Source organism: Manacus vitellinus, unplaced genomic scaffold (genome assembly GCF_001715985.3).
Source record: "Manacus vitellinus isolate BGI_N305 unplaced genomic scaffold, ASM171598v3 scaffold_5_pilon, whole genome shotgun sequence".
Taxonomy (NCBI): domain Eukaryota; kingdom Metazoa; phylum Chordata; class Aves; order Passeriformes; family Pipridae; genus Manacus; species Manacus vitellinus.
In genome coordinates this window covers 5,018,542-5,038,535 of record NW_021940682.1, presented here as the reverse complement: position 1 = coordinate 5,038,535, position 19,994 = coordinate 5,018,542, and the positions used below count along the sequence as shown (strand labels likewise).

The 19,994-nt window shown below is 49.1% G+C and overlaps 1 protein-coding gene across 2 annotated transcripts in view; it reads left to right on the top strand.

Annotated features, from left to right (window-relative positions):
• LOC103754935 (cat eye syndrome critical region protein 2) overlaps positions 1-19,994 on the top strand; it is a 51,852-nt gene extending 31,858 nt beyond the window's left edge. For both annotated transcript variants that reach the window (XM_018080745.1, XM_018080746.1), the window contains 10 exons: positions 2,656-2,785; positions 3,064-3,101; positions 3,200-3,291; positions 3,566-3,692; positions 5,085-5,518; positions 6,662-6,790; positions 6,884-7,706; positions 9,696-11,103; positions 11,950-12,055; positions 12,338-19,994. In XM_018080745.1, the coding sequence (XP_017936234.1) occupies positions 2,656-2,785; positions 3,064-3,101; positions 3,200-3,291; positions 3,566-3,692; positions 5,085-5,518; positions 6,662-6,790; positions 6,884-7,706; positions 9,696-11,103; positions 11,950-12,055; positions 12,338-12,343 (3,293 nt within the window). In that variant the 3' untranslated portion in view covers positions 12,344-19,994. The remainder of the gene's footprint in view (positions 1-2,655; positions 2,786-3,063; positions 3,102-3,199; positions 3,292-3,565; positions 3,693-5,084; positions 5,519-6,661; positions 6,791-6,883; positions 7,707-9,695; positions 11,104-11,949; positions 12,056-12,337) is intronic.

Here is a 19,994-nt window from a genome sequence, read left to right as displayed (position 1 = left end):
CAGGCTCATTTCTGACCACCTTCTCTCTGTCAGCCTCCCTTACGGGACTTCCATGAGCTGCTGCTTCTGCTACAGTGACTGGCTGGGCTGTTGCAGTTCTAGGGAAAGGCTGAGCATCTTCAGAAAGCTGTGGTGGTAGTGTGTGGCAATATCAGTATCCTGAGTCCTTAAGGGGATAAATAATCAGAAAAGGAAAAAAAGATTACGTTCATGCAAACCTTGTAAACTTTCCAAGATGAAACAGTCTGCTACCAGATGTTTGGTAGCATGCCAGATGTTATCTAAGAATAGGGTTTTTTACCTGCTTACCTTTCTAACCTTTAGAAAATCCAATTACTTCCTTGGCCTTCATATATTCCTGGTTGCCAGTCCTAGCTAATCCAGTGCTTTAAACTGAGACTCATCCACCTTCCATATCTGCTGTAGATATCTGTTTCACCTTGGAAAATTGCATATTCTGTGCTTTTAATTCTTCATCTGTATAGACAAAATTAATCTTGAGGTTCCAGAGGAGCTGCAAAGATAAATGTTCCTGTAACATGGCTTTGCTTTGGGATAAGCCACTTCCTTTTCTGGGTAAATGCAATCACTACATCATCTGATTCAAAGATACCAGAGCCACTCAAAGAAATTAGCATACATTCATAGCTTTTCTTGGCAGAGGTGCTTTTATTTTGGTTTAAACTCATCTCTAGTCCTAGGTCTTCTGTAGAGGAATGATGTGAAATACAAGGTGAAATATCTGCTCTCTGATGAACTTAATTAGCACTTCACCTTCTTCTCAATTTTGAACTGTATGCCTGTTTTTTAAAACACGTTCCTGTTTCCAGTCTGAGATTTCACTTCCCCCCACTCCAATGCACACCCCAGGTAGCAAGTTTCCTGCTGGGCCCATCTGTAGTCTCCTGAATTTATGAGTTAAGGCAGCTTTCTAGATTTCTACCACAACAGCAGGTTAGAGTTTCTCAGTTCTCTTTCCAGATGCTGCTTTGTCATAATCTCTCACAAACATGACTTTCTAGCTGGTTGAGGTACTTTTTAGGGCACTGTTTAGATTTTAAAACTGCTGGGTAGGACTCAACCCAGGCCAACAGTGTGAGAATGAGCTCTGCCTGATATGTAACATGCTGTGTTAATCACTAGCTGTGGTAGAGGTTCCTGCCATTAATCCTGACTGAGATCCAGTCTGGTACCAGGGTAGCGCTCCTCAATTCCTGTCAGTTTACCGAGTCACATCTTTGGCAGGCCTTGGAGGATTTCTAAAATCTACATCACCTTACCTCTTGGCTGCTGTTGCCATGAGATTTTCCTTTTGCTGCCCGAATTATTGCTTCATGTTTTCCTCAGCTTTCTCATTGCAATGCCATCTGAGTGATGCTAATTTTAGGAAAGAAGCATGAAGTACTGAACTGTGCTTGGACAGACTCAGATAATCTCTGTTACCTGCAATTGGATGTTGAACTTATCACCATGAAATGTTATAATAGATGCTGTTACATTCTGTAGGACACCTCAGAACCAAGTCCTATACTCCCAACTTCAGTGCTGCCCAGAGTCTTCTAACAGGAAATTCAGGCTTTCTTTTACCAATGTTTGACATATCTGACCATGGATGTCCCTATAAATAACCACTTTGTAGCTATTCCTACATTTTTTGTGCCCTCAGCTGCTATCCCAAGTTTGTTTTTGACCGACAGAGTAAGACATTAAATTAACATTTTTCCACCAGAACTGGTACTTCCTGAGTCTTCGACATTTTCCAAATATGAAGCTTCTGATAGAGGGTGTTAGCCAAGTCTCTCCATCTTTCTTTCTCTCTGGGTGTTCCCTGATGTGGCCTGTTTTCAGGGGTCCTACTCCTGTGACATCTCCCCTTGAACACTACTTTCACAGAATTCTGCTCCTATGCAAGGTTGGTCCAACCACAGGTGTTTTGCAAGTCAAATGAATTCAGATTTCTTATAAGAGAAAGGAAATGAGGTTCATAAGAGCCCATAAACTTTCTATTATGAAGCAATCTGTTAGCCAGCTGTCTGGTTGCAAACCACAGGTTATATTACTAGAATTGCTTCTTCCTGTCTCTCACCTCTTTAAATCAAAGCTGTCCCAGTGGTCTTCCTGTGTGGCAGCTTGTTTGCTCTGGCTGCTGGCCATGAAGACCCACCTGAGCAACCTTCCCAAAGCTAGCCATGATCATGGAGGATATTAATGTCCCCAGTTACTCATTGCCACTTAGCTTGTAGAACTTCACCCTTCCTTCTGCACTGCTCTTTGTCCCCTTCAGTGCAAAACCAGCTGCCTTGAGTTTACCTGCCTGAGCCGAAGCACCTAAAGGAAGGTAACAACAAGCCAGCTCTATGCCTAGGTCTGGTTGAACTTCTCTCTCTGTACCACACCACTTCTGGAAGCTGCCTAGGGGAGCATCTGTGTCACAGCAATGCTTCAAAATCGGTGATGGTAAACCAAGGGAGAGTGAAGAGGTGTGTTGATGGTGCGCTGCATTCTCACCTCACCTGCTCCTGTGCTGTTGCTGCTTTTGCCAAAAGAGCAAGACCATCTCACTGGAGTTCTTGAGAGCTGCAGGACATGCCTTCTTTTTCCCTGAAAGAAGTTGACAAGTAGTGCTGAATGTTTTTTCACCTCTCCCTACTGCAGAACGGGCCAGGAGGAGGAAACTTCGTGAAGAGCGGGCCTGGCTGCTGGCGCAGGGAAAGGAGCTTCCTCCTGAGCTGTCCCACCTGGATCCCAGTTCCCCTTCCAGGGAAGAGCGAAGGACCAAGGATATGTGAGTACCCAACTGGGCATTGCAGCACGTGAGTGCATTGAAGTAGTGAGTATGGCAAGGAGAGGAGTGTAACCATTCACAGGAGTGAGGAGGGAGAGGTGAGGTTAGAGAACAGTGAGGAGTAAGGTGGTAAACATCTGAATTTGGTCCATGTGAGAGGAGTGTTTGTGATGAGGCCTGTTTGTCAGCATTGTGACACTGTGCATGGATGGAAGGGAAGATGAAGTACAAGAGCATGTCCTTGGTCTGCATATTCACTGTGGTGCTTCTCATTGCAGCTATGAACTGGATGATGAGTTCACAGCCATGTACAAAGGTTAGTCCTACCCCAGCTTTCCCCTTTACGTGACTTGCTCAAAGTGAAATCCTCCCCTGTGTGTGTGTAACCATTCACCTTTCTCTTGCTAACTCCAGTTCTAGATGTGGTGAAGGCTCACAAGGACTCTTGGCCCTTCTTGGAGCCTGTTGATGAATCCTATGCTCCCAACTACTACCAGATCATTAAGGTATGGAAAGTGATCCAGCCATCTTGACTGATGCAAGGAGGCAGTTTTTTGGAAGTGTTTTGATATTTTGTGGGCTGTATTAGTCTCACCTCTCAAACTGCATGTCTCCAGTAGTCCTTTCTAGCCTTACAAGTCAAGAAAACCAAAGATGAGAGGCTTCCTCTCTGGAGAGCATCCTCTGCTGCCCCATCCCCTCTCTGAGGAAGCTACAGCTCCAACTTTGTACGCCCCACTATGCTTGCTGTCACTGAAGGGAGGTTTGGTTGTATTTCAGGCCCCCATGGATATCTCTAGCATGGAGAAGAAGTTAAATGGAGGTCAGTACTGCACCAAGGAAGAATTTGTGGGTGATATGAAGACCATGTTCAGGAACTGTCTTAAGTACAACGGTGAAGGCAGTGGTAAGAGCAGTAAGATAATAAATTCGTCTATTTGCAGTGCTCAGTCAAAGCAAGCAGTGATCTCTTCCTCCTCACCAGTCCTTGATTTGTGCTTCTTCTCTTTCAGGATATTTTTGGGAGACCAGATGAAAGAGTAGGAGCTTCTGAGTAATAAGGCCTGGGGTTTTAGTGAGGCTTTTAGCACAATTTGGCTGGGCATGGGATACTAAGGACTGCCATGTTGGTAGATGGTGACAGCAGAACATATAAAGAGAAGAAAGTCTGTTTCTTTCTGAGCTCATTCCTTCGTGTGCTTGTGTGTGGCTGTGTGCCCCTTTTTCTCATAGTAACTAACACAGATTCTGAAAAGCATTGGAGTCTGGTTAGCTCCTAGTGTTTGAGTACTACAGTGAGGAGTGAACCAGGTTTGTAGTCCTTTGGATGGAAAATGTCAGGTTTAGGTTCCTGGTCTATTGAATGAACAACATGAGTCTGCAAATGAGAAATCCTGGGTTTAATTGCCATGCCAATTAAAAACTAAAACTCTGCATGTTACTTAGGTAAGAAATCAGTTCCCATATGGTGAGTCATCACTGCAGACTGTGTCTCACCAGCAACACCTTGAAAGGGATAACAGTTAGGAACTGATCAGCTTGTTGCTGTTGGCTGCAAGTAAAAGCATACCTGCACTGCCACTGAGAGAGCTCTGTCCCCCAGGGAACTTCAGGGTTAGTTTAGTGGAACCAACTGGAAGGTCATTTGCTTCAAGGCCTTGTCATTAACACCTCTCACATGTCTTTTCCTTCCTACCCACTCAACGAAAAGTAGAAGCCCATCTCAGCAGGACTGTCCTGTGGAAATGGTGCACTGGGGACTCTGGTGTTGGCAGTAGCTCTCATGTCAGGGCCAGCAAATGCTTTAGAAACTGTACATGAATAAATGTGTTTGCTGATTTTCCTCTGTCTTGTAGCCTATAGCGGAGATTCGAAGGAGTCCAAGAAAAGCCTCTGAACGTAATCAAATAGCCTTGCTGGAAGTTCACATTTCTTCTCCCAGCACTCTGCTGGCTAACTGTGCACTGTGCAGGTCACACATCTCTCTGAGCAGAGGTAGTGCTCCTCTAATGTAATTCTTGGCACTCCTCTGGAACAGAGTTAATGCTGACTCCGCAGACCGTGCTGCCAGTGATACTTTGTCATGCCTATGTGCCTGTCCTCTGGTGGGGTTACTGAACAGATCTGTGTTGCTTATGGAAGTTTAGGAACCAAAGCCAACTAGTTAGAAACAAAAGTCTTCCTCAAAGAAACTTGGAGGAGGGGAGATGATTCATCTGATGGGGAAAGTCTGATGTTGCATAGCTGTTTCTCTCTGTAAGGCTCCATTCCTGACATTGTTGGGGTTTTTTGACTGCAGAATATACCAAGATGGCTTACAACTTAGAGAGGTGTTTCCACCGAGCAATGATGAAGCACTTCCCTGGGGAAGATGGAGACACAGATGAAGAGTTTTGGATCAGAGAAGATGGGAGACGAGAGAAGAGGAGCCGGCGGACCGGCCGCTCCAGCACGGGCAGTGTTTGGACTCGGTCGCGAGACCCAGACGGGCCAGGCAAGAGACAGCAACGCCTGGAAAATGGAGGAAAACCTCCACCATATCGAGCTACTTCCAGGGCTCCTGCTTCTTCCTCTTCTTCTTCTTCCTCCTCCTTCTCCTCGTCCTCTGTAGAGGACCCAAGTGGCAACCCAATGCAGACTACTCGGGAGGTGGGCCCTTCCAACGGGCGAGGCTTCCCCCGCTCCCTGCAGTACGGCGGCATGCCCAGCCCTGTGCCACACCCTGGACAGATGGTAAGGACCAGCCTCCGCTGTTCTGCGCCCATCAGACCTGTGGAGGGAGGGAGAAATGAAAGGGGAATGAAACTTTCTACTGTGAAATCCCTACTGCCTGGCAGGGACCTTTTCCCAGAGATAAAGGGTCAGGGCTGTGGTTTCTCCAAGTGAAACTTTCCAGCACTTAGATTTAAACTGGTACAATTTCAGTCTTCACCATACGAGCTGGGAACAATCTCCTAACGTTTCCCATGGCCAGCATGTCCCTGTGTAGTCTTGCACCAGCCCTGGTTTCCCCAGTTCTCTTCTCTCCTTAGAAAGTTTTACCCCATTGTGCATGGGAAGCTGTCACATTTCCTCTCTTAACCTCCAGTTTATGAAGCTGAAACAAGCTGGTCTTCTTTTGTCTCAATTGTTTACAGATGCCTGGTAACTTTGTGCCATCTGTGTACTACTGCATTTCGTGCCTTGAGTATTTATAAAAGCAGTAAACTAAATCAAACAAAGGCCACCCTGGACTGCAGCAGTGACCTATCTTTAGCCCAGCATTTCTTCTCTGAATGCCACCTGTTCTGCCTCCCGTCTGGGCTGTTCCTCACACATCCTTCACTGCCTTTTCTGTTTTAACCACTGATTGTGGTAATGGTGGTGTGGTGTATCAGCTGCACCTCTGAGATCCAGGCTATCCCTTGCTCTTTTAGCTGGAGATCAGACAAAATTTTTAGAGCGATTCTTCTGATGCAGATAGTGGCAGGCAGTAGGGAGAGCTGGAGGCATCAAGTATTTTGAAGGAAGTCTAGCACATTCCCTCATTATTTTCCTGCTTCCATAGTCTTGTGGTTCACTCCTCTTCTTGGAGCAAACCACTGCCCTCTCCAGTCTTCTTGCTTGCTCCCAAGTACTTGAGTGGCAAGTGAGCGTATTGCAACCTAAAAGCAGAGGTGAGTGACTGGGGTGTGAGAGAGTGGCTTTGGCAAGGGAGCTGTGTCACCTCCTAGAAGGGAGTCTACAGGTTTTCCGTGGTATCTCCAAAAAAGTCCATCTGCTCATCCGTGTGGTACCTCCAGCCTTGGCTTCCCCCAGCCTGTGGTTCTTCTGTTGCTTTTTTGTGCTTCACACGCTGTTTTGTTTCTCCTCCCTGCACCCCTCCCCGTCCCCCAGAGACCAGCCGTGCCAGGAACGTTTGGTCCCTTGCGCGGGTCGGATCCCACGAAGCTGTACGGCTCTCCACGAGTGCCTGAGCCCCATCCTGGAGACCCGGTCCAGCAGCACCAGCACTTTGCCATGCAGGTAAGGAACACTGCAGCACCCCAGGACCCACAGGTGTGACAGCTCTCACTGAGACCCACCTCATGTCTCTCTCTCTCCCTGCCTCCTCTGCAGCCGGCCGTGGGACTGAGCGAGCACCGCGGGCACCGGCTGGCCACTCCGGAGAAGCAGGCGTGCGCGGGACCCACCCACGTCTCCGGCCTCGGCCCCCGACCGGGCACGCTGCAGCTGGGAAGGGTCAGCGGCCCCCCGCCCGACGCCGTCTACCCGCCAGCCCAGTTCCAGCAGGGCTTCCTCCCGCCCAGGCACAACGGGCCCCCGGTGAGGCCGCCGGAGGGCTCGGAGGTCCCCCCGGGGCACATGTACCGGCCCTACAAGTATCTGAACCGCGCACACCCAGCCCTGTGGAATGGCAGCCACGGCCCCGCTGGCCAGGCTGCCATGGGGCCGGAGGAGAAGGTGCCCATGGGGCCAGGGCCCTCTCTCCAGCCACGTGCCCTGGGTCATATGATGGACCCCCGGGCCATGAGGCCGCCGCTGCCTCCCAGCCAGTGGTCAGAGCAATCGAATTTCCTACCTCACGGGGTGCCTCCCTCAGGGTATATCCGACCGCCCGGGAAAGCCGCCAGCCAGAGGATGCCACAGCCACCGGCCGCTCTGTTTGGGGCACCGCCTCAGGTTCAGAGAGGGTGCCAGGGCGGGGACTCCATGATGGACAGCCCGGAGATGATCGCCATGCAGCAGCTCTCCTCCCGCGTGTGCCCGCCGGGAGTGCCTTACCACCCTCGCCAGCCGCCCCCGCCACACCTCCCCGGACCCTTCCCCCAGCTGGCCCACGCTGCCTCCGCCGCCGGCGTGCAGCCCCCAAAACCTGTCGTGGGAAACGGGAGCTCGCAAGATCCAACCGGGCAGACCATGGAGATGGAGAGCAACCAAGGTAAACCCTTGAGTGCCCACTGGTATTGTTGACTTTCGCTGCCTGCACATCCCAGAAAATAATTCAAATTTTGATTAAATACTTGAGAGGGACGCAGCTTTTACATGGTTTTTTATTTTTTTATATATAAATTGGAATACGTTTTCTAATCCATCCATCACTTAGATTTTTCTAGGCTGTTTTGTTTCACTGTAGCCTGCCAGAAGTCCTCTCTGTCCCAGCTATACCTGCAAGTTATCAGTTTGCCATGGGGTAGAAATGCAAAGCATAGGCTGTGATGCTTTTAGAGCTCACTTGGAGTTAATATAAAAATGGGATCTGCAGAGAGTTAGGTAAGGAGCGGAGATGTTGTATGAAATAGCTTACATATATAAGGAGTATATATTAAATATACTCCTTTAAGTGTACATCAGTATGACTTCTCCTCTGAAATGCACATCTGCCTTGTGAGCTCTGAACATCACAAAATCTTCGGACAACAGGACTGCCCAAAAGCCCCTGAGCAGCTGTATCGGTTCATGTGGGATGGCAGTGTCTCGTGTGTGCCCTCACAAGTTTCTTTCCAGTTGAATTTCATCTGTTCTATCTAGTAAACTACAGATTAAAAAAAAGAAAAAAAACCCAACCTTAAAAATAAAACCTAAAGTAGAGATCAAAATAACGCAGAGATCAAAAAAATTTTTTTTTCATTAATTCTAGCTGGTAAACTAGAGATCAAAACCCTTGTATCTTTTATCAATCCCTTGTGTGCCTTGCACTAAGAGGAAACTCTTTCCTTGTGTGGCATTGCTTAAAAGTTATCATCATAATTTAACTTGCTGGATATAGAACAGAGACCAGGGAAGGACGCTGAGTGATTGCAGGACAGAGTACTCTCATCTTCAAACCACAGTTGGTTAAAATATGGCTGCGATCAGCTCAGCAGCATCTCGGTGTGCAGCAGCGCTTCTGCTCATGCTGTAGGCAAATGGCGTTTGTGGAGGGTGGGTTTAAATTTGGTATTAGGGAGAAATTCTTTTCTGTGAGGCTGGTGAGGCACAGGCACAGGTTACCCAGAGAAGCTGTGGATGCCCCATCCCTGGAAGTGTTCAAGACCAGGCTGGATGAGACTTTGAGCAACATGGTCTGTTGGGAGGTGTCCTTGCCCATGGCAGGGGGGTTGGAACTAAATGGCCTCTAAGATCCCTTCCAACCCAAACCATTTTATGATTCTGTGACCAGAAGGGGCAAGGCAGCATCAAATCAAAGTGCTGCTACTCTGACTTCTTATCTTGCTGTCATGTGGACCCCACTATGGTATTTCCCAACTCTGCCTCTCCTTTAGGCAGCCTCTGCACCCCCGTGTGTCAGACCAAACGCACGTGCCATGTTACTCCAGTGGAGGTGTGACTTAGCAGTGGCTTGCAAACTGCAGTGTCTATGTCATGAGGGTTCAGCCCATGTGTGCCATCTTTCCAGGAGTGGTGCAACCTCACGAGTAGTTTTCAAAAGATCTCTTTCCCAAGGAGCAGCTACTAAAGGTCACCCAAATTTGAAAAAAAAATGCACTTCAGAATTGCTAAAGATCTCTGAAGGAAAAACTGTGTTATGGGTGTGGAAGGAAGGCTGCAGCCCCAGAGAAGAGCACTTGTGCTGATGCCATGCTCCAACGGCCCTGTAGAGAGGTTTGTGTGGACAACAGGACATTGTAGGCTTTGGAGTAGTGACAATGGAAGGACCTGCACAGCTTTAGAAAGTCAGTCCTTTTTCTCTTTCATTTGCATAAAAGTGGAATGCTTTCTCCATCCAGTTGTTAGGGACTTGTTTGGCAGAGCTGCCCAGCAACTTTGGGTCAGCAATCAAAGAGGTTTGGTAGATCTGGTTAACCTGGCAGGAATTACTCTTTGGCATGTGTGTTTTGGGTGAGCATGAGCAGGCATGTGCATGTGTTAGGCGGAGAGGGACGATTTCCAGTTAGACCGGTGTGTGACTTTCTTCTCTCTCTTTCAGTGGAGACACCAGCAGGCATGGACGAGAAGGCTCAGTGCATCAGCATTCCCGACGGAGCCTATGCCAAACTCCTACCTCATCCCAAGCCCCCACTGCCCATGGAGTGCGCCAGGCGCGCCTTGCCCCCGGATGGGGAGGCGGATGGCTCTGGTGTGAAGGGCGAGCTGAAGGCAGGGCAGAGCAAAGGTGCATGGTCAGCAGAGAGCGGCTACACCGGTGACCCAGGCTGCGTGAGGGACCTGGTGCCCGCCTCCGAAAGAGGGGGTCCCCTGCCTCAGAATGGGGCGGCGGGCGAGGGGCCGGCAGCCGGCACCGAGGGGAAGGGGCTGACTGCCAACCTGCTGGAGAAGCCCCTCTGTGGTGGGGGCAAGACTCTGCCTGAAGCAGCCGTGCCTTGCATGGGGCAGGGCACCGGCCTTCCTGGTGTGGATGCCGGCTCCATGGGAGCCACCCCCAACCAGTATCACCCTCTGTACATGCCTGGTCTGGAATACCCGAATTCGGCTGGACGGTACCACATCAACCCAGGCCTGCAGGGTTTTGGCCCGGTGATGGGCGGGAAGCCACCTCCTCCTGCCTCCCACCCCCAGCATTTTCCCCCACGGGGTTTCCAGCCGAGCAGCGCCCACCCCGGCGTCTTCCCGCGGTACCGGCCCCCCCAGGGAATGCCGTATCCTTACCAGCCACAGCCTCAACCTTCCTACCACCACTACCAGCGACCGCCCTACTACGCCTGCCCACAGGGATATTCGGACTGGCAGAGGCCTCTCCACCCCCAGGCCAGCCCCAGCGGGCATCCCAGTGCCCACCCGCCCCTGGCCAGAGCCCCGTTCCCAGAGCGGGGGTCCGCGGGCGGCCTGCAGGGCTGCGAGGCACTGAGCGCCGCCCTGGCCTCTCCCAACCGCATGGACGTAGCAAGTGCCAAAGAGGTTTCTCCAAGTGACGGGCAGGATCTGGGACCTGAAGATGAGAAGTCCGAGGAGTCCCAGGAAAGATCAGAGAGTCCCAAAGAGTTTCTTGATTTGGACAACCACAATGCAGCCACAAAGAGGCAAAGCTCGGTGGCAGCGGGGGAGTTCCTCTACGGAGCACCCCCACCTCACCTGAGTGCAGGGATGGGGTTTGGCCCGTCTGCTTTCCCTCCCCATGGGGTAATGCTACAAACTGGCTCTCCTTATGGATCCCGACATCCTGCCAGTCACTTCCAGCCCAGGACATATGGATCGCCCATGAATGCCCACCCGTCTCACCATCCAGCCTCCAGCCAGGCCAACGGCCTCTCTCAGGAGGGCCCCCTGTACCGCTGCCGAGAAGAGAACATGGGTCACTTTCAGGCCTTGCTGATGGAGCAGAGAGGCAGTGGAGGTGGCATGGGGGGGCCACCCCAGGACTTGTATAGACCCTCGGGGTAAGACTGTGTTTTCTGCGAGAAGGCAAGGTGGGAGGGGGGTGTGATGCCTGGGTGACAGTCACTGTTGGATATCCTTGAAAGGATGTGGCTTGAAGTCAGAGGAAATGGCAAATGAAGTTGAAAGTCTAACAGGTGGCTCAGATCCTTGGAGTAAGAGCTCTCCTAAGATGGAGAGAGTGTCTCAATGCATCTCCTTAAAACAATCATGGAGAGCCTGTTAGCCTGCCCCATCCATCCCCACATCAGTACTTTGTTTCATCTAACAGTGTTTTGTTAATGTGTAATTCAGGGTTGTGCATCTCTTAGTCAAATGTACTCTTGCCATTTTCTTTGCAAGTGTTTTATTTCATCTTGCTTATAGTGGGGCAGAGTAGCTGACTAAATTGGAAGTTGGCCTCTTGTTATGAACTCCTTTAATGCTGCCTTCTTTTTCCCCTCCTCTTGATTCGCTCCTCCTCTCTATGTCAAATTTCCCTCACAGAAAGTTGCTTCTCACTGAGACTGTGCATATCATCTTTTTTTCCCAAGTGGAAAATTCTGCTTCTCCAAAAATTGCATGTTCAGTTTTTACTGTTCAATTGTTACTGTTTTATCCTTGTCACAGCATGACAGTCCTTCCTTCTTCTAGTATTCAGGGAACTTGGATTACAGCTAAGCCTTTGGGGGCAGTAGCATGGATTAAGGGTTGTGTTTTGGGGGGAAACCAGACGGAGGAATACACAAGGCTGCATGCTTGTATGCTAATGTTGTATGTATGCATTCAATGAAGTAGTTTGAAGCAAGAGTAGGGATTTGCTCCTGATATTCATGTGCTAAAATTCTCTCCATTCAACCTGACTCCAGAATGCAAATGCATCAGGCTCAAGTTCCCTTCCCGAAGATGCCTACAGCAACAATGTCCCGGGAAGATTTGACATCACAAAAACCACCAGTGCTGCCTCTGGATCAAGTAAGGACTGCTAGAGAGAGCAGAGCTGAAATGCAAGTCCTTCTCTTCCCACTGATTAAAGGAGTAAAGTGTTTGATTAGAGTGGGAGGAACTGGAGGAAGCTGGGAAATTAACTACTGCTATGCAAAGGAGTTGAGAATGTCTCTAAAGTCTTAGCTGACTGCAAAACATAACCTAGGCAGATTGATAGTGCTACCTTTGAACTGGTTGCATGCAATCATGAGGTCACTCCTTTCTAAAGCTGCCAGTTAAAGCTTCCAACCCTTGTTCTTCCTCTTTCAGAGCTAGTCCAAGGAAGGAAGGACCTCATGAAGACGAAAGCCACACATGATTTGGACACCCAGGAGGAGGGGCAGGCCTTCCTCCCACCCTCCCCTCGCCCGAGCAGCATGTAGCTTCCTGGGTCTGTGGAACATGGTGCCGTGACGGCTTTTGTGTTGGAAACCCGGGGCGGTGCTGGGCCCCAGCCAGCCGAGCAGCTGGCTCCCCACCACAGGGCAAGCACCGCAAAACTAGTGGCTTTCCGTGACCGGAGACTGCGTCTCATTCAGGGTTTGGGGGAATTTTCGGGTGGGGAGGGCGGGGGTGGGGGCAGAAACTTTCATTGACTGCTAAACTCAGGTATATTTTTCAGGGTGGAAGAGGACGATGATGAAATTTTACTTGTAGTATTAACGTGTGTGTTTTGGAGCTGGATCCAGTTTACAGAATTTAACCTGTTGCCTTTCTAAATAAATTTCTGTTGTTGGTGAATGTATTGTACATAATGGGGGAGGGAGTGGGCCCAGCTTGTAGTGGGCTTAGCACTGGAGGAATCGTTAACTGTTTACAATCATATCACACTGAAATCTTTCAGGATAGGGTGAGGGTTCAGGGGGGACCGGGGAGAGGCGAGGGAATGTGTGATGGATGACTTGCTGTCCTCCTTCCTGTCCTCTGCAACCAAGACATGACCCGACAGTTGGTTGACTTAATAGCATGAATTGCTCAGGAGTATAACATGTCCTCCACTTTCTCTTGCCTTCTTCCTCCTTCCCTTCTCACCCCCATCTCCACTCCTCTGGATCCAGGGCCTGAGTGCACTTCCAGCTCCTGTCATCATGGGGGAACAAGGAAACCAGGACCAGGAACTGAAACCAGGGCAGGACACTCATGGCATTGTCCCTTCTGCTAGTACAGGACCCTTCTCCCTGCCTTTTTCTGATAGGAGAAATGTGTGCTCTAGGAAACAGAAAATGGCGTAACTGGTCATCTTAAGACTTATTTTGGTGAAACCAGCACAGCTGTGGGTGCAGCAGCACCCATCCAGTAAAACAAACTTTGTGCAAATCTGTACTGCCCTGCTGCTTGAGGAGAGGAGCCAAGTCCCCACCTTTGTTTCTCTGACCCTGGGCTATATTCACTTCTTAGCAGCAGCAAAGCAGAAAGTACCACAGGCTTCCTGACCGCTCTTGCTTGGTAAGGAGGAGGAGCAAGAGGCTACCTTGGGGGAATGGTAGGATTACTGCAGTGTGAGCCATTTGTTGGCCTGTGGAGTTGGATTTGGCATTCACAAGTTGCAGGTGAATCAGAAAGCACTGGTTCAAAGTCAGGTGTTAAGGTGGCACAGCTCAGGGGCTGGGGGACAGGAGGGCTGCGTGCTCGAGTTGAGGTGGTTTTTTTGTCCTCATTGATGATGTAGCAGCAGGTCCTACAGGACTAGTGGCAGCTTCCCTGTGCACAGTCTGCAGGGGCTCTTCTCAGTACTGTACTGTGGAACCTCTGTGTGCCAGCATCTTGACAACCACTGGTGTTCAAAGGAGTTCGGCAGGACTCTCATCTGCATTTATTCACATCTTAAAGCTAACAGGCACACACAGTTGGCTGTTCTTGGGGGAGCTGGGGAGTTGTTACTCTACGAGGCTGGGCAGCAAGACTTGCTGGGACCGTAACCTGGTTGTACTGGGGTGGGGACAGTGGTGCAGTTTACAGGAGGATGTGCCAGTGTGTCAGATAGAGTATGCTAGCAAGAGCACAAGCAGCAGCAGAAGGAGGACAGAGCAGCATGCCCTTTAGTCTGTGGTACCAGCATGGGGAGGGACTGTCTCCAGGTTTCTGGAGAATTCTTCTGGCTGCTTTCTTGTCTTGGATGGTGCCATCACCTGAATCTTTAGCTGGATTTAACATCCGTGACTGCACCACCTTTGTCCTACTTCGTGTAGATCTACCATGTGCTGGCAAAGCTGTTCAAGCAAATGGCAGGTAGCATCTGAGTGAGTCGTTACTCCTTCTGTCCTAAGCTTTTGGAAGCACACAAAGCCTAAAAGATGAGAAATTACCCTTTCCTGAAATAGTTAGAACATGGAAGGACTGCTGTGTTAGTGCCCTCTTACCAATGAGCCTCACTGCTCTGTTGCTGCAGTACTTTTGCCTCTGATGAGCTGTGTAAGGCCAAGGCATTTTCCAAGCCTAACAGGAGTTAAAATTCATCTTACAGCTGCAGTTCTCACCCACTGCTGCAGCCAGCATGTGAACTGTAGCTGCTGGCTGCTTAGGCCAGTGAGTTGCCTGGGACAGCTGGTTCCTCTGCAAGGGAAGATGTCAGTGTAATGTGAATTACTTACAATATCTATCTATAGGATACATTAGGAAAAGGAAGGTGATTTTTTGGTGTGGTTTTTCTTTTCAGTTGCGTTCATCTGTCAGGGAGCAGTTGTCACTGGTGGATTGATATGAACTGGAATAGATGATCCTGAAGGTTGTCCTTTGACTGAGAAGTGCTCTCCCCAGCCAAGAACATTATGCTATGGCTCTTCTGAATTTGTCCCGTATCTGAGGGTTTGCTGCTGGCTCTTCAGCTGGTAGTTGGTTTTCAGAGGTGCCCCAGCTGCTCCAAAGGCAGCTCTTAGTCCTTCACTGAAAGGAGATACTGAAGCAGTGATAGGTATTTATAAAAAACTGTGCAAGTAGAACTGCTCTTCAAGACAATAAACCTGGGACAAACAAGAACACAGTTGCTTCTCCTTGTAAAATAATCTTGGGTTCACTGTACATTTAAAAGCAGATAAATGGTAAAATATAACTTGTAGCAAAGTATTCAAAACTCTAGAAATGTGAATGTAGATCCTGCAAACAATCCCTGCCGTACTTCAGCCTGTGTCCTCTGTATCACAGACAGCCACCCAAATATTTGAAGTGCCTTTCATTCAGCTCATTGTGAACGTTGTGGAACAGGAGGGTTTTAGAAGCTGTAAAAAGTCCCCAAGCAAGCTGAAGCACACTTCAGCTGGAACTGGCACTGAAAACGTGGTTCTAGTGGTCACAGGGTCTAGATGAGTACCAAGCCCAGGCCAAAACAGGGGCTGAACAAGAAAGGCAAGAATTGCTTGTGGTCTGCCTGGAGAGCACAGTGGAGTGTTAGACAGTGATAGATACCCCGAGGAACCTGTATGGAGTGTGCAACAGGAAGATATTTTCCCTTACCCGACATAATGCAAGTCTGGGGGAAAGATTTGTCTTGCAGGTGGTAGACAAAAGACAGTAGTGAAGCTGTCTCCTCCTGGGAGGGTTTCTAGGTAAATGGCTTTTGATGTAGTCAGTAATTCTTATTAAAGAGACTAACAAGCTGCTGTTGTGAGGACAGATGGTTTCTATTAGAAAAGTACTAATATAGCATAGGGGGAACAATGGCTGGGCTACAGGGATAGGGCTATCCTGAGGACAGGACATGCTGAGATGGAGAGCTGGTTGTGGAACCTTAGCTCAGAATAATATTTTAACACAATAGAGAGAAATTCTAGTCACTGGTTGGAAGCCCTCTGTCTCACCCCCCCAGCATTGTTGTTGCACAATATATTACCAGTTGGTCCTTTCTCAGAAAGCATCCTGAGCTGGTGACTTTGTAAAGTTTCCTGTAGCTATTACTTTTTCCATACAGAGGATGTATTTTGCTATAATTATGGATTTCATGTTAAACAAGACTGTATAATACACAGAACAAAGATGATGTTGGCCATGCTGAAGCATGACAAAAATTTCCAATATTCTCAGAAGAGCTTTGTATGCCACTCTGGCTTTGTATGCCACTCTGGCATCTTGCTCTCCCCACCACCTTGTCCTCTGTAAGTGGTGTGTGGTGTTCCCAAGCTCCCAAGATATCAAGTTGCTTTTGTAAAAGCTGCTTTATAAACTACCCCAGGGACTCTGAAGCTTTGGACGTCTTAGAGTAGGACAGGCCCAGGCAATTCAACTAGAAGGGCAGTCACTGAGGCTTCACAGTGACTTTTAGCTGTGTTTAGCAGAAGTTTGCAGTCTGTAAATTCCATGGTGTATCCCACCAAACCACTCAGTAGCAATCCAAGGCACCAGCCTGCAATGAAGAGGACAAAAGGGGAAAGTAAATTTGAGGCTTCAAGGCCCAACTGGTTGGATTTGTGACTTTAAAGTACATGGAGACACTTTTCTTGGAAGAGCTGCTGATTCTTTGTTGTCTGCCAAATGCCTTTCCCATGCAGACTTTCCGAAGCAAATCGTCTGTGTATATTTTTGTAAGTGTGGTTTCTCGGGGTCTTGGAGAGCTATCAGCTTCTTGATGTCTTATCTGAAAGCTAGTCACAGAGGCTGTCTTTCATTCCGCTGACTGAGGCAGCTCTCCTGAAGCTTCTCACCCCAACACTTCTCCATTTAAAATGAAGGTATAATTAGAAAACAACCTCCCTTTATTTCCTCCACTGATCTCTGTCAGGCTTTTGTGCATCTCTGTGTTCAACTAGGGCTGTTTCTTTGTTCTTGATGGCTTTGTTCTGCTTTCTTTTTCCAAGAAGACTGTGTTGCTGTATGAACTGTGGAATTTCAGAGAAGGTGCTGAACTGAGTGACAAAGAAGTGTCATCCCAAGGGGTGGCTTGGAGAAGAACAGCAGGGGAATTTGTGACAGTGTAGTTGCTCCTGGTTCCTCTCACTGCAGAGCAACCACACAACTGGGCCTGCACTTAATCAGGGCAACCCCTTAAAAAGTTTTTACTGCGGTGCATCGGTGGCAGAGAAGTTTGCTCTTGCAGAATTCCTGTTTTGCCTTGAGTCGGGTGCTGGCTGTTGGAGAGCAGGTGTGTGGGAGCCGTATCCTTTCCGTAAGGCCGAGATTGAGATAGCAGGCTGGGAAAGTGGGGTTGCAGCTGCAGGCCATGTGACAAGCTTTAAGAGCGTGTGCTCATTGTAGCCGAGAAAGCATCTCAAACGTTGACCTTCCAGCCTTTCCCCATCTGTACCTGTTTAACATACAGATGGGGGTGAGCACACTGGGGCTTGGCAGGACCCCTGCCGCCCATGCGGAAGGAAAACGCTTTTAACCGGCACATAATGAACTGCGCGCTCCGGTTCTCACTCCCTGCCTGCTGCCCACCTCCCGCTCTGAAAAAGAGCTGGGGAGGGACCCACTTCCAGCTGTCTCCCCGTAGGAGCTCCTGGGGATGACAAGAGCAAGGCTCAGTCCACCCCTAGGCAAGGAGGTTCAGGACAGAGGTTTTATTTGAAACTAGATGGTAACATCCAAGCGTACCTTTGAAGCAGAGGTTGTAGCGAGCTGTGTGGTGCTGTTCTCTTTTTGGTGCTGTTCTCTTTTTGGTGACTGTCCTGCCTCGGCTCACGTGCAGGATTTGAGAGACCATGGAGCGTTTTGTAGATTTAACACTGCTGGTGTGGCATTGACTGAGGGCTCTTTTCCTTCATTTGCAGCAGTGGCCTAGATTTCTTTTGGCGAAGGTCTTCCTCTTTTTGAAGCATGGATATCAAAGTAGACTGTGCATCCAGGAGAGAGCAAGGGCTATGTCCACCAGTGGAAGAGGGGACAAAGGATTAATTAGGGCTGAGGCTTAACTGAGATTTTCACTAACTCTGGCAAGCCCCTCCGTCCTTTGCCCCTTTTATTTGGAAATACTTGGCTCACTTAGCAGAAGGGCAGTAAGTGGAATATCTTCTAAATAAAAGTGGAACTGGCTCTGTGTGGGTAAAATTCCCTTGTTGTGAACAAAGTTGGACCAGACAGCCATAAAGGACTCCTTTGGGCATCAAATGATGAAGAGGCACACAGACACCTGGTGCTCTCAAACATTTTGGAGCATGGCAGAGGAGTGATCTCCCTTTCTGAAGCCAGCCAGGCAGCTACAGGAGCTCAGGCCTCAACTTGTAGTCTGAAAAGTCCTCTGATCCCCTTTTGTGTCATATGCCAACACTTTCCCTCTCCTTGCTTCCTAGCTTTCAAGTTCTTTTCCCTCTGCTCGCTTCGCTGCAGTCGGTTGCTGTCAAGTGCAGAGATGAAAGCTCACTGCCCACGCGAGCACAAGGGCAGAAGGTTGAACTTGCCAGCTGTCTCCTCTGCACAGGCATACAGACAGCAGGTGGGGAGAACACATTTACTCTCCTCATGAAATTAAGGTGTCCTCAGTGGCTCACGAGTGTTCTCTCGTGTGCCCCTGGGGTTTGCCACCCTGGCACAGCGACGTCTGTCCCTCTGCCAGCACAAGGATTTGCTCCTGGTCCCTCTGCAGGGTTCCAACACATGGTCCTGGCGTGTCTACTTCCAAGGGGGTTTAGATTAAAAAAATATATTCTGTACAACTGTGAAAACTCTTGTCTCTCTTCCATGATCTATCAATGAACATTGCTGCCTGATCTTTTTCCAAGCAATAATAATGTGCAGCAGTGCAACTTTGATGTTCCCACGCTGTTTCACGGAGTGGATGGCTATGGAAGCTGCCAGGCTTCACAGTTTCAATGGGAAGCAAGGTGCTTTCTGTGGCCCTGCATTTTATCTGTGCCACATTCCTGCTTTCCCAGAGACTGGCGGGTTGATTTAGGTGGCCCTGAGAGAGCTGGTTGCTGCTTCTGTGTTAGGGAAGGCAGAAAGAGGAGGGAGCAAGTTGGTAAAGTTGAGCCTCATCCACAAAGCAGAGCATATGTAAAGAGGGGTTGCCTGTTGCTGCCATGGAGCAAGGGGTGGGTGGACCACTGATTTAATGCCTCTGGGGGAGGAGAGTGACCCACTGCTGCTTCACTTGGCATTGATGGGGAGGCAGGAGAGCCGATGCCACTATGTCCATTCATTTTTCTGAAGTTGGGTAACATTGGTTTTTTGGGTTTTTTTGTATTATTGTAAGTTTGTAAAGAATGTAATCTGTCGGGGGCACAAGGAGAAAACGGGGGCCTTTCTTTTTTTTGGGTGAGGCTGTTCTTATGTTGCTGTGTTTTTTGTTGTTGGGCAGGGAGGGGTCTAAGAGGCCATGGGGCAAAAGCCTGGCCCTTGTCAACTGCTTGCAACTGTCCCAGGGCGACAGGAGGGTGAGCTGATGCTGCAGCAGAGACCTCCCACACCAAGCTGTGAAAACGACCTCTGCCTGTGTCCCTCTGTGGGGGAATCTGACCTGCGTGGGGTTCTGCACTGGCACGCCTTGCTGGGGGTGGGATGTAACACTCAAAGACTGGTCTTGCTTGTCTTTGACTCAAGTAGAAACTGGGCTGGGCAGCTGCCCGTGCTGTTTATGGAAGGCTGGATTTAATAGCCTGAGTTTCTCAGTGCAAGAAGGAGTTCATGCTGGAGCTGCTCGCCCCAGCACTTCTTTCCCCAGCAGGAGCTCAGGTGCTGCACCTCTCCCATCACCTGCTGCCCAGGAGCCCTGGTTCTCACCCCTGCCTCCCTTCCCATCCCGTAGAGCACAGTGTCAGGGATCCTCTTCTCTCTCCTGCTGCTGCAAAGTTGTGTGAACTTTCCTGGTCAATACTGGAAAGGGGAATGCTATTTATTTTTATATTGTGTATATTTTGTCTTGGTCTGCTGATTACCTTTGTTCCCCAAGAGCGACAGTTACCTCAATAGTTAGTTTAATACTGTGTGTTGGGTAATTTTTTTAAAGAACTTTTTTAAAATCTTGATCCTTGGAGGTCTGTAGATTTTATTTCCATATAAA